At 31.5% G+C, this 13,924-nt stretch overlaps 2 protein-coding genes across 3 annotated transcripts; both read left to right on the top strand.

Annotated features, from left to right (window-relative positions):
- The first annotated feature begins 1,058 nt into the window (after positions 1-1,058).
- On the top strand, positions 1,059-4,302 carry LOC114186341 (WEB family protein (DUF827)). Of its 2 annotated transcripts, none has more exons than XM_085675480.1 (2): positions 1,059-1,564; positions 2,536-4,302. In XM_085675480.1, the coding sequence occupies exons 1-2, from the start codon at positions 1,346-1,348 to the stop codon at positions 4,000-4,002; spliced, it is 1,686 nt and encodes a 561-aa protein (XP_085531606.1). In that variant the 5' UTR covers positions 1,059-1,345; the 3' UTR covers positions 4,003-4,302. The 2 variants fall into 2 exon arrangements, with proteins under 2 accessions (XP_085531606.1, XP_027930214.1); XM_028074413.2 differs by having other exon boundaries at positions 1,061-1,564; positions 2,539-4,302.
- Positions 4,303-7,318: 3,016 nt separating this feature from the next.
- Positions 7,319-13,089, top strand: LOC114173934 (Haloacid dehalogenase-like hydrolase (HAD) superfamily protein). Its single transcript, XM_028058625.2, has 11 exons — positions 7,319-7,586; positions 7,694-7,813; positions 8,626-8,694; positions 8,826-8,930; positions 9,263-9,317; positions 10,890-10,963; positions 11,112-11,195; positions 11,282-11,422; positions 12,015-12,080; positions 12,514-12,623; positions 12,817-13,089. Exons 1-11 carry the CDS (start codon positions 7,485-7,487, stop codon positions 12,983-12,985), a joined length of 1,095 nt encoding a protein of 364 aa, XP_027914426.1. The 5' UTR covers positions 7,319-7,484; the 3' UTR covers positions 12,986-13,089.
- Positions 13,090-13,924: the final 835 nt, after the last annotated feature.

Here is a 13,924-nt window from a genome sequence, read left to right as displayed (position 1 = left end):
AAGAGCTTTAGTTAACACTTGTTTTTATTTTAGAAAAGTACTATTTTCATTATATGCTAGATATTTATATTATCTAGTCATATTTCATAATAAAAGAAATGCTTAAAAATATTCAAATAGAAATAGAACTATATAGTTGTTTAAAATAGTTAAGACATATCTCATTTACTTTTTAAAAAAGTATTGTACTGATCAGTGAACTTTAAAGGATAATATAAGTAATTTAATATTCTATCTCTATATTTATTTAGATTTTTTTTTTATAATCGATATAGTTTGTTTATATTTTCGTAGTATAATTTTTAACCTGAGTTTAGTGACTTTCCGTACTTTGCATTTGTTTATTTTTAAAAAATTTTAATGTGATAACTGAAATATTAAAGTTAATAATAATGTCTAGAATATCTTATTTAAAAAATAGGTAAGAGATATTATTAGTCATGAATGAGAGAGATAAATATGTTTTCGATAAGTATTTTTCGTAAGTGTTTTTGAGATTTTTTAAATATTATAAAATAAAATTAAGAATTTAAAAAATTGATATGGTAGAAATTATTCAAATTAACTTGTATAGAATCTATTTTTAATTCATAAGAAAACTATTTAAAATTTGTTCTGTTTAAAAGTATCTGTTGTTGTTAGACCCAGGACGTGTTTGCATAGATTTAACTTTACCTATATGCACTGAATCCTGGGTACTCTATTTTAAGCATAAAAATCTAAAAACTTTTCTTAAAGCAACAATTTCACTGTAGCCATGGCAATTGGGAATGCTTTTACTGCGTGCGCACTACTGAAACTAATCGTAGCAGTAACCAAAGCGAGTTAGTGCTGGTGGGTCGACCGAAACGTCGTCGTTTCGTTCGGTACCACTTCAAACCTTTTCCCCGCTAAAAAGTCAATCACAACGCTTTTCTGCGCCAATCACGCTCCCAGTCAATCACCAACACAACGACCTCAATATCCTTATGACGTGTCACTCCCTCATTGGTTATCACTCGCACCAACCAACCACCTTAAAGCGCACCACCATAACCCATGGTTCTCAGCCCCACCCTATCATTCAACGGAAAAAGGAAAAGGTCCCTCGCAAAAGCGTCCTCTGCAACCCTTTCCTCTTTTCCTTTACCCGTTTGGCTCACCGAGTCGCGACTCGGCCACGCGACATAATCATCACGCCCCTCCTTCCATTTCCATCATCCTCGGATTGCATAAATTCCGCAATGGGTTCTTCGCGGAAGTCCAAGCTTCCACAAAGAAACAACCTTTTCGCGTCTGGGTTTTTTCCATGCTTCTTCTCTGAAGCCCGCGTTTGCGTTCCTACGCTTTTCTTGTTTTCGTCGAAATGGCAGAAACTCGAGACGCCGCCGCCGCCGCCGATGGGGTGCCCGGAACGCCCGCCATAAGGGAAGTCAGACCCGAGGCGGGGAGCCATGGCGGAATCGGGTCGTGCGGAATTCGGAGAGTGAATTTCCGAGCGGAGATTGACACGTCACCGCCGTTTGGGTCGGTTAAAGAGGCCGTGACCCGTTTTGGAGGTAGCGGGCCTTGGATACCGTTTTTTGTAAGTGTTTTGGTTCTATTTTTCTGCACCTTGGACTCGTTTTCTATTTTTTCATTTTAGCAAAGTTCTTACTAGAGTAATCGAAGTGGTTGGTTGAATGTTCAAAACTTAAATTCAAAATTATTAATTAAACTAGATTAATCGTGCATCAATTGATATATAAGTTCTGAATAAATCCTATTAAAATGAATTTTTGTATTTGTGTTTTACAAGATGATTTTTTACTTATACACTAATTTTATATTGCTCTGAATTATTTCATTTTTTCTTCTTAACACTAGGTTGTTGAGCATATTTTGTCATTTTGACAAAACATAAATGAAGATGCCTAAGTATTTCTGATGTTCAATTCAATTGATAAATGCCTAAATTAGTTTTTTAGATTGTAATTCATTGCACTTCAATACGAAGAATTAACAAAACTAAAGGAGTTCCTAAAACTAATATTCATCATTCATTTTTATCCAATTTTGAATGTGATGTGAGACGTGATTTTAGTATAATATGAATATATGAGAATACATGTCTAAAGATAAAATTAACAATAAATAATTAGATGTAGGACTTAAATAACGTGCATACACCTTCAGATTCTTTTAATGTACCTTAAAGTTAGAAAATTGTGGACTACAATGCAGCAGGACTACAATGCAGATTCAAATTTTTGAGTAAACACTGAGAAATTGTAGTATTTTTTTAACAAGTTTTTATTACGCGAAATACCAAAACTGGTATTCTAGTTAAAGAATAATGCAAAGAGAAAAAAACTTATAAGCATTTTGGATCTAAGTTCTACTCCTTTATTTATTAATGTTAGAAGACAATGAGATGCTTTAATTATTTGGTAGAGAAATTTGGTTGCAAGGTTAGTAGATTACTAATGTGTTTTAAGTAGGATAGTTCTTTGTACATTCATGATACATGCCCTGTGTGTTAGTTTACTTTCTGATGTAGAAGAAGATTATCATTAGCAGAACAGCATTGAAGATTTTGATATAAAGAAAGTGGAGGAACAGGCAGCAGAGTTGGAAAAGGATTTGATTGTGAAAGAACTTGAAACTCTTGACGTGCTGGAAGAACTGGGAGCTACTAAGAGAATTGTGGAGGACTTGAAGCAGCAATTGCAAAAAGAGGCTATGAAATGTTTTGCATCACGAGATGTAAATTCATATGAACAAGTTGGAACTCCCATTATTAAGGAAATGGATAAGGAAAATTGTGGAAACAATCTGAATAATCAAGAACAGATGATGCAAATTCCAAGCCCGTGCTCTATCATGTCATCATCACCTGATATGATCCTAATGGAGTTGAAGCAAGCCAAGTTGAATTTAGGCAAAACTATAAATGAACTTGGGGTTATACAATCCTCTGTTGAGTCTTTGAATAAGAAGATGAAGAAAGAGAAAATTTTTCTGGAGAGGACACGGGAAAAGCTAGCATCAAAGTTTGCAGCAGTTTCTGCTCTGGAGAGGGTCCAAGAGCAGACAAAACTAAATCCAGCAGCATCTCATGTAGAATGTGGCTCAGGTAACCCTACTAATACTGTAAGAAATCTCAATTCTGATTCCGGACAGTGCAATAGAATGGTTGAAACTAGAAGATCTGAACCTTCAAAACCCTTAAGTGTGTATGAAGAATATGGATTCAGTGTTAAGACTGCTGAGATGAGGTGGCTCGCTGCTAAAAAGATGGAAGAAGCTGCAAAAGCAGCAGAAGCTATTGCTCTTGCTGAAATCAAGGCTCTATCTAATGCTGACAGATCTTCAGGATATGTTCTGCCAGAGCCTGAGAAAGTCACTTTTGCTTTTGGAGATCGTTCTCCCCTAAACTCCAAGGCTCAGATACCAGAGGAGTCAACTTTGAAGAAGGTAATAGATGCAAGGTTTCAAATTGACGAAACAAAAGTTTCTAAACTGAGTATTTTGAAGAAGTTGGAGGAAGCAACCGAGGAAGTTCTACACAGCAAAAAAGTCTTGACAGATGCTTTAAACAGAGTTGAATCTGCAAACAAAAAGCAACATGCTGTTGAAGAGGCTCTGAGGAGATGGATTCCAGAGGATGATCTTAGAAGGTATAACACTATTTATTGTAACAAGCTTAATCATGGTGGAATCTGTGAAGATTCTGTGCATGATGATGTAACCAGGTCAACTCCAAAGGCAACATTAAGACCCACAATTTCTATGAGAGATGTACTTAGCAGAAAACAGGTTCCCGAAGGACATGCTACAAGAAAGGAAATGGAAGAGCACACTGAAAGACAAAAGGTGGCGTTAAGTCAAATGCTTGAAGCATTGAGGGAAGATCTAACTCTTCCAACAAAGCCTGAGAAAGATGGGAGCAATCAGAAGCAGTTCATGCCACAGAGGAAGAAATTTGGATTCATTCAAATATCACTCCCCCCATTGACAAAACCAAACAAGAAAAGGACATAAATTTCGATCCTCAATCCCCATGCTGGTGCATCTTTATGTTCCCATGTCATTCTTTATTGGTTCATGTTATGTCTGGTTTTGTAAAATATGTTGTTTGAGTGATTGGTTTGTAATTCTGTAGCTAGCTTTGATGGAGCTAGTACATTATATTATTTTGCTTGCTTGGATGCATAGAGTCAAAGTTGGATCATATTTGAAGATTTTATTATTAGAAGTATGTTCTAGCACCTGGTTTGTATCAGTATATAAGTTTAATAATTGTTGATTCAGAAATGTTGAAAAACGCTTTTATTTTCTTAACACACTCTTTCATACTTGTTAAAATTAATTAAAAAATGTTAAACTAAGAACAAAATTCATATAATTTACATTTTCAATAAATATTAATCAACAATATAGTATTTAATAGTGACCGGACTGTTCCTTGCATTTTTCTATGTTGAGCGGGGTACATTTCTTTGTCCACTATAGTTGGTATTCCATGTCTTTTTTTTTTTGTTTTTTATTTTTTAATTATAAAAATGTCATTAGGTTTTTAATTTAATATCAGTCCTCATAGGAATCATTAAAAACAGTTACTTTATTTTATTTTTTCTATTTTATTTTATTGCCAGTGACTGAAATGATATATTTGACATAGATTTAAGAAATTAATGAAAAAAAAAAACAGAAAAGAAAAAGAGTAGAAGTTGAGTGGAGATATTCTTTGGTTGAAGAGATATGATATGAAAGATAAAAAATTAGAAAGTTATTGTTTTAGATTGTTTAATTTTTTAATAATAGTAATTATTATTATTAAATCTTAAATACATTTTAGTTGCGGTAAGATTAGTGAATCTTGATTTTAGTGTTTATAGTTTTTTAAACCTCTGTAAAAATTTAAAATAACTATTTCTACTCGTTATGAAAATGTATAAACTTTTGTTTTAGTTTTTGTAAAATATAATTTTTTATTTTTATCCTTTTTAAATTAAAAAAGTACTAATTTTAGTCCGGAATATTAGTTTTTAAATAATAGTTATTTTATGAATTTTAAGTACTATTTTGCAGTGTCACATATTTATATTATATTACAACACTGCGGTGTCATATCATGATTATTTTTTTTGCTTAACCTTGAATACTATTTTTTTTAACAGAAGCAATTAACCAATGTTATATAATACTAGAAATTAAAAAAAATGATTTTTTAAGTTTTAAAAAGACTAAAAGAATGAAACTTTTTATAAGGATCAAAATTAAAAATTTCTCATTTTAAAATATATATTTGAGTTTTATTACGAAAACTCATCTATTTCTATTTAATTATTTTTATATTTTTATAATAGGAGAAAAGTAACCTTCTTAGTCCATAATCAAATTATGTTATACTAAAAAATATGGTATTCGTAAATTTAAAAAGAAAATTGTACATTTTATCACTCAGTTATTTTTTTTTATTTTATGATCTTTTTTTGTCTTAACCCATTTAATCATCAAAATTTTAAATTTTCACAATTTGTAATGGGTAGATATTGGGATGAAAAAATATAGAAAATACGGCGAAATCAAAATAACATCTTTTGAAAGAAAGAAAATACATAGTTTGTTTTTGTGTGTGTCATTTCTGGTCGATGGAAAATTGAAAAGTTTGATGCAGTATGCGCCAAATATAATAAAGTTAAGATAAATAAATCATATAAAAGGAATAAAAGTAAAATAAACAATATTAAAGCAATTGGGTAATGATAGCAATGAAAATAGTTGCTTTCTTATGAATTTTTCTTCTGCAGTAGCACGTATCCAAAAATAATCGATCAAATAGATACTCTATCTTTTATTTACCGATCTACTACACTTCTGAAAATGATTAAAATTCGGTTCCTGAAAAATCGAATTCTCACTTTTTTTTTTAAATTATCAAAAAACCAGTCAGATTCAGTTTCTGGAAAACTGAATTCTGGATTTTTTTTTAATTTTCGTTTTCTTCTAAGAAAACTAAAATTTAATTTTTTATTTGTTTAGTTTTATTTTTTATAGAAAAAGAAAAAATTAATTGTAGGAATTATAATAAATTAATTTAGTAAAAAATTGTAGGAATTAATGTAACTTTTTAGAATAATTAAATATTGAAAATATATAATTACATTTGGGTTAAATATGTTTTTGGTCCTTCAAGTTTCAGCGAAATTTGGAATTAGTCCCTTCTCAAAAATTCTGACCAATTTAGTCCTTCATCTTTCAAAATGCGTGAATTTAGTCATTTTAATCAAATCTTGTTAAGTTTATATAACGTTTCAAGCGCATTTCATGATAGTATTTAAATTATTTACATTATTTGACATATTTTTGCTTCAATGTTAACTTAAATACTATTATAAAATGTGCTTGAAACGTCAAATAAACTTAACAAAATTTGATTAAAAGAACTAAATTCACGCATTTTGAATGATTAATGACTAAATTGGTATAAAGTTTTAATGATGGACTAATTTCAAAATTTATTGAAACTTGAGGGACCAAAAACATGTTTAACCCATTATATTTTGAAATAAATTAAGTTGATTTGAAATGTGATTATTAAAAATTATATGTTAAAATAGAGAAATAAATAATTGATTGAAAAGTTGTTGTTGATTGTAAAAAAGATTTGATTATTATTTTGTTTTGGTTGAAAGTTTATAAATTAGGCATCCATAATTGTAGTTAAAATTTGATATTAAAATTTAATGTGTGCAGTTTTAAATAATTATTTTTAGTTTGAATTATTATACAATTAAATATTTTTCTCCTTCCACAAATAAATTTCAATCTATTATTTATTTTTTTATTTTCAAAATATAACTTTTACTTATATATACATTTTGCATGTCAAATAATAAAAAACTTAATTTATTTAAAAATATAATTATATATTTTTAAATATTTAATTATTTCAAAATATTAAATCAGTTACTACATTTTAAAATATGTTTTCCTTCCCTCTTAATTAAAACAAATTTAATAAAAATGAAAAAAAAATGTAATTCAAAATTCGGTTTCTCAAAAATTAAATTCTGACCGTTTTCCAAATCATTTTCAACATGAAGGTCAAAATTCGATTTTTCAAATAACGAAATTCAGTTTTCCAAAAACTGAATTCTGAACTAATTTAAAAGGGTGTTACTGCCGCAAATATTAGAAACAGTATGTTAAGTGGGAAAATAAAAAGAGTAACAGTGCTATTTTGAAAAAAAAAAAAAGAAGATCATTTTCTTATCCGGTGAAGAAGTGGAGCACGTGAGATGTCACGTGAGTAGAAAAGCAGGAAACAAAGGAAAATCCAGGAGGGTGCAAAATTGAGAGGCGGAAGGTGGCTTAGGATCAGAATTTAAAACATTAGGATTTGGATTGGGAACAGACACAAATCATATAAAGACTGAAACAAAACATCGTCGTCATCATCTTCTTCCCCTCTCTTCTGCTTCCGTAACATTAACGTTGCTGCCGTTTATCCCAAAACCATGGACTTCACCACTTTCGCAAATTCCATAGCTTCTACTCATGCAATTCCTCCAACACACCCTTATCGCCTTCAACCCTCTCCTTTTCCTCCCCACCTCACAGTATGCGATTTCCCCTCTCTCTCTCTGCTTCTCTCCACGTATATTCACGTATGTATTTACTGCTATTTTGTTTATGTGAGTTCTTATTTTTCTTTTGGAATTTTCAGAATTTAAAGCGTTCGGGTTTGGTTAAGAATCGGCTAATTGCTCGTTGCAGTTCTAAGTCCGATGAATTTGGCTCTGTGAATGGGCTGCAATTCACACCCAATAAGCTTTTCGTGGAGGAGGTATCGATTCTACTCATTTCATGTTAATTCTCAAGTGTTTTAAAAATCATCGTATCCATTTTTTTTCCTAATGTTCTACACCTAATCGAGATTCAGGGTTTTTCTTTTACGTCTGGCTAGCACTTCGAGCACCGGTTAAATAGTGTTTTATGTTTTTGGATATACGGTGTGTTTAAGGAGTTTATTTCGGCCTCTGAAAGTGGTTTTCCGTTCTTGAACTTAATTTATTAGGGTTCTCACTGAAGTTACAAAAAATGAGTTTATTAGGTTATTTGTAAAGCGTATGAATGAGCTCTTATTTGACAAGAGTATTGGAATAAGGGTTTATTTGAAAGAGGATATCTGCAACTTAATTGGTCTTATATTATGACATAAACACTTGTGCAAGAGTTTGAATGACCTTATTAACATAGCTTATGATGTCTGTAATGACTTAGAAAATATCGTACAGCGTATATAAAAACAATTTAATCCAATTTCCTCCGCGTCAGTTCTAACAACTTAAGCATAGTTGCTTATATGATAAGCACGTATTCAGTATGCCCTTGATGTTTACCTACGTGCCCAAGTACTCAATACTCACAAGCTCTTCTTCTGTAAGATTTATCCAACGAGTACTTAAATTGTTTACCAGAGCATGTTTGTTATGAAAAAGGTTATTGTTTTATAGCTACTTTTTATTTCGTTTTCATAGGGCAGGTCTTTTATATTTACACTTTTCATTTCCTGTCTATAGTACAAAATTTTGTTGGAACAGTGTGTTTATCAATTTAAAGTGATTGTAACTTTTCTAATTCGTTGTTTCCTTCCAGGCTATTGGAGCTGAATATGGGGAAGGCTTTGAGACTTTTAGGACGGATGGACCATTAAAAGTTGATGTGGTAAGAAATTTCTTGTCATCATAGAAATTTCTAGTTTCTCTTCAGATTTTACTTCCTTGCCTCTTTGTACTTATGTGATGCTAGTATAGTGTAATTTATGACTGAAGGTTGACAATTCTATTTGAAAATAGGACTATTTGAATGACAAATTGCAAGATGGCTTTCTTCACCGCATACGGTATGCAATGAAGCCAGATGAAGCTTATGGTCTAATTTTCTCTTGGGACAATGTGGTGGTAAGTACTTTTAGCTCAAGTTTGTATGTTTTATTATAATTTTTTCTTTTCTTCTCCTTTTCTGGGTTAGAATAAACGATTCTAGAACATTGTCTTTACTATAGTATTTTTTATCATGTTTTAAAGGGTTAAATAATGGTAGTTAGTTTATGAAATTTATTGCAATTACGCTGAAGATATGTATTTACTAATTTCTGGTTGGTAATTGCATGTGGGAATGACTGCTATGACCAAGTTTTGGGAAAAATAGTGCAGGACCTTACACTCACTTAATATCATGCAACCGGTTCATTTAAATCGATTCCCTGATAAATGCATGCACTTCATTTCAGGCTGGTACTCGAGCTGTAAAAAGGAAGGCGTGGGAGCAGCTGGCCTTTGAAGAAGGTATGTTAATTGTTATACTTCATTACTTTGGAGCTTTAGATGGGATAATCTTCAAAGATGCATGGTCTTTTAGACGGATGGTATAAAATAGAAACAAAAGGACACGTTCTCCATTAAATAATGGAGCAACTAATAAAAAAACTAATAAATAATCATTCCTTTCTTTAAGTTTAGATATTCAGTTGATATATATCTATTTGGGAACACAAATTAGTAGCAAGAAAAGGAAGATCTTTTAAATTAGAATTTTACATTATCAACTCATCAATTGTTGTTTATAATGTCTCCTCTTCATTATTGGTAGATGTTAATGGTTAGTGCGGAAGATTGTTGCAAAATTTTTTGAAAAACTGCTGTGGCATAACCGTCCCTGGCAGCCATTATTTTTAAATTACTTGAGTAACTACGAACTTTTTAAATAACAGAAACCTCTTGAATACCAAAATTTGCTTTAGTTTCCATGCTTCTGTTACACCAACAGTGTAACAAACACCGCTCACCTTTACCTCTTTTTGTGCAAAGAACTCCCACTCTTCTCCAACAATGTCTCCGGTGGTGCTCACTATTAACCTATTTTATTACTCTTCACCAACAGTCCCAGTGTTTTAAATCTCATATATTAGCCTGTACCATCCAACTGCAAAAATGCCATAGCAATATATGGTATATCGTGATAGTTGTTTTTTCTTTATTTAATTTTTGTATGGTTTATTTAATGTATACTACATACATACACACATACACACACACACACATAGATATATAAATAGAGAGAGAGAGAGAGAGAGAAAGAGAGAGGACAGGGATAGATTCTAAGAAATGATAAAATTTACTCAAAATTAAAAACATTGATATTTAATAATAAAAGATAGGAATAATAATGATATTCTATATCCAAGTCTTCTTTATCATTGTTACTATTATTACATCTATACATTTCGGCTTTCAAAATTAAAACCCCATAAGTAGCTCTCTAGAAGGACCCTAATGTCTCTGTTCATAGGGACTTTTTTGGAAGCAACACATAGTACCTTCCTTGCGCCACTTTAGCACACTCAACCTTATGCGTTGTTTTCTATGTACAACACCTATCTTCACTTTTCATTGAATGTTTAATATGTCTTGTATTTGAAATATGAATATCTTTTGAATTTTGTTTTACATGTATGTTTTGCTTTAGAGACCTATGACTTTTTATTTTAATTATGAACATGTCATGAATTCTGAGTATTTATATACATATAAATACTCACGTGGTTCTTTTACCTACACAATCTTTATGCTTTAGTCCCTATACTGAAAATGACTCATTTAGTCTTTTTGAAAAAATAGTTTTTAATTGGTTTTAGTCCCTGTTGTTTAGAATTAGGGTTTAGGGTTTTAAAATGAGTAGTTTCTAGGTTTATGGGCTAAAATGTAAAGATTGTGATGGTACAAGAACCAAATGAGTAATTAAACCTAAAGAACTCATAATAATAGTCATCCTACTATGGACTATCGCACCATAGCGTTTCTTGAATTGACTTCTGCATGCTATTGTCTGACATTGATAACTGTGATTATCATATGCAGGAAAGGATATTCCGGAAGAAGGTGAGATGCACAAATTAGTGTTTTATACAGGTGCTGATTATGTGTTGCGTAAGGTTAGTTTGCCTTTTTCTTGTGGTTTGTTGGTTTACACAGGCTTTCAATTATGAAGACATGCTTTCTTTAGAGATAGCATCATCATTAGAAGTCTAAAACATTGTTCTGAACATTTTTCTTCGCTGATTATCCTCCCTTCATTTGCAGTTTTTTGTATCAGATAATGCAGAGGAGGAGCTGAATAGGCTAAAGTTGAGGTTTTCTCAGATATATTATGATAATCTTCTCCGAGTAAGTTGCCTTGATTTATTCTAATGGCTTTTGTTGAGGATTCAGTGGGATAAAACCTGACATTTCTTGCTTGTAACTTTGTTCAGCTTGCCAAACCAATAGATGGCCTCGAAGACTGGTTGGAAGCAGTATATACAGCTCGCATCCCCTGTGCTGTGGTTTCAAGCCTTGATAGAAGAAATATGTTAGAGATTTTGGAGCGAATGGGGCTCAGCAAGTATTTCCAGGTTGGTTTTAAGAATAGTTTACAAGAAATCAATTTTTGCCTTGTTTCTCCAATTGAAAAAAATCAGTGGTATGCATAACTAATTTTGCTTGAAATATGGTTATACGGGAAGACTGCCAGGTCTTATTTCTCTCAGGCTGTCATGGACAATTATAAATACTGTGTAGCTTCATTTGCAGTTTGACTCATGGTCAATAGATTTTGAAAAATACTGTTCACACATTCTTTAATTAAGAAAACAAGCAGTTTGTTTTTGCTGCAATTCATGCTCTAGATCCATTACAGGGAGGACGAATGCTATTAAGGCACTATTATTGGGTAAAATCCATGTTGGTTACAATCCATATTGTTCCTTCACTTCTATGTTGTGGAACTTACGTGACTGTTACCCCCGATCATAGTGTTGTGCTAATGTTCCTCTTGAGGGAATTAGGGATACAAACCTTCATTTTGTGGGTAACCCCAATTTGATAACTTGGCCATTTATGGCTATATTTTGACCTATTTTATGTGGTAGATATAGTAAGTAATATTATGAATAACTCGACATGATTAAACTTTTCCACTTGCTGATTGTCTCATTTTATTTGCAGGCAATTGTGACAGAGGAGGATGGAATGGAGTCAATAGCTCATAGATTTCTGTCTGCTGCTGTCAAGGTACAGATTATCCATATGATTCAATTTTGATGAAATGATTCTGCCTTGAAACTATTACTATTCTATTACTACATATACTATGGTTTTTTAACATTTACTACATAGGTTGAGTGGTATTTTAGTTTTAAAAGGTTGAAACGTTGAGTGCCTTTGCTTTAATTTTGTGGGGTGATATCTTGTGTATTTTATTCTTTTTTTACATTAAGATCCTAAAATCATCTTAGTAGAACATGAAAAATTCTGGAATCATCGTTGCTAATTGTGTGCTCACGATAAATGCTAAAGGTCCAAAGTGCAAATAAATATGGGAATGTTTAGATGTAGCATTGCTATTATATTTAGGGTTTTTTAATATCCTGCAAGTCTTTCGTAAAATTCTCATTCTTATTACAATATTATGCTAGCTATTGACCTGTTTGCCTATTCCCTGCAGTTGGATCGTAAACCTTCCAAGTGTGTGGTTTTTGAAGATGATCCTAGAGGAGTAACTGCGGCGCACAACTGTACAATGATGGCTGTAGCATTAATTGGAGCTCATCCTGCGTGAGTAATTCACATTTATGCATAATAACATAGGATGTTGTACCAAAATAAGATTTGACGAAAGGTTTAAGAAATGCACATTTCCAATTTAGTGTTTTTCATATGCAAACAGTTATACTTTTCAGTAATTTAAATTTTCTGATGAAATTATTCGTTTAATATTTAGAAACTGATCGATGTTGAAAACCTGCAGGTATGATCTTGGGCAGGCTGATCTTACCGTTGGTAACTTCAGTGAACTTTCTGTGATCAACTTGCGAAGACTATTTGCCAACAGGGGTTCTTCATTTATGGACCTGCAGAAGCAGATCATAGAGAAAACTCCTCCCAAAAGGAAACTTACAATAGACACCATTTTTTAATACATTTTCCTCCTTTTGCTAAATTTCCTTGTAATTAAATAGTTATGAGCTCGTAATTTTTTTTATATCCAATAAAATTGCGATCAGTTCGATCTGATTTTTCACCCCCTATGTTTTATTTCAATTTCATTTTTGTTTTCACTTATTATCCTTTTCTTTTGGTATGTTTGGAATCAAGAACAAATGGTCACAACTTCCCTCAGCATAAGATTGAGAGGGGATTCAACTTAAAAGAAATTAGATACTTTGGCACTTAAATAATTTGGATTAGCCGCATCAAATCCTAGTTAAAAAAACAATTGTAGAAAGATAATGATGAAGCCAACAACAACCATTGTTGTTTCTTTCATATAAACCAAAGTTCCAATTTCATAAGTAAACTCATCAGCATTTTCTCTTCCAAACACGATTTTCCATCTTATAAAATCTCCCAAACTTTGCTCTGTTTTCAATAACCTATCTGCTTCTAAATTTTGTATAATATTACTAGTCCCTAAATACTTTTATCTAAATAACGGTTTGATGAATTTACTTATTAACAACAGCGCGAAAGTAAATTTAGTTGGTTTAAAAATAGAACTGGAAAGCAATTCAAAATAAATGAACTATAGCCGGCCCGTTTTGGCCTGCACAGCTCTTGGTTCATTAAAAAGGAGTTGGACCGGGCTACTTCACCATTGAAAAACGGGTTGAAATTGCAACTTATCCCACCATTTAAAAAGGCCCGTTTTTATATTTTTGTATAAAATTTACTTATATATACTTTAAATAAATATTTATAGTATATTTAATTATATAAATATTTTTTAGCTTAATTTATCAATTCACATATTTAATTGAATAAATTAAAATAATTATATTTGCATGTTAAATTGTATTATTGTAACTAATAATTGAAATTTAATTTATAAGTGTATTTAAATTATAATAATATTGTAT

Source organism: Vigna unguiculata, chromosome 1, assembly GCF_037176805.1.
Source record: "Vigna unguiculata cultivar grain cowpea cultivar isolate G323 ecotype 2 chromosome 1, ASM3717680v1, whole genome shotgun sequence".
Lineage (NCBI taxonomy): Eukaryota > Viridiplantae > Streptophyta > Magnoliopsida > Fabales > Fabaceae > Vigna > Vigna unguiculata.
The sequence above is the reverse complement of the archived record's forward strand: the minus strand, read 5'-3'. Positions and strand labels throughout refer to the sequence as shown.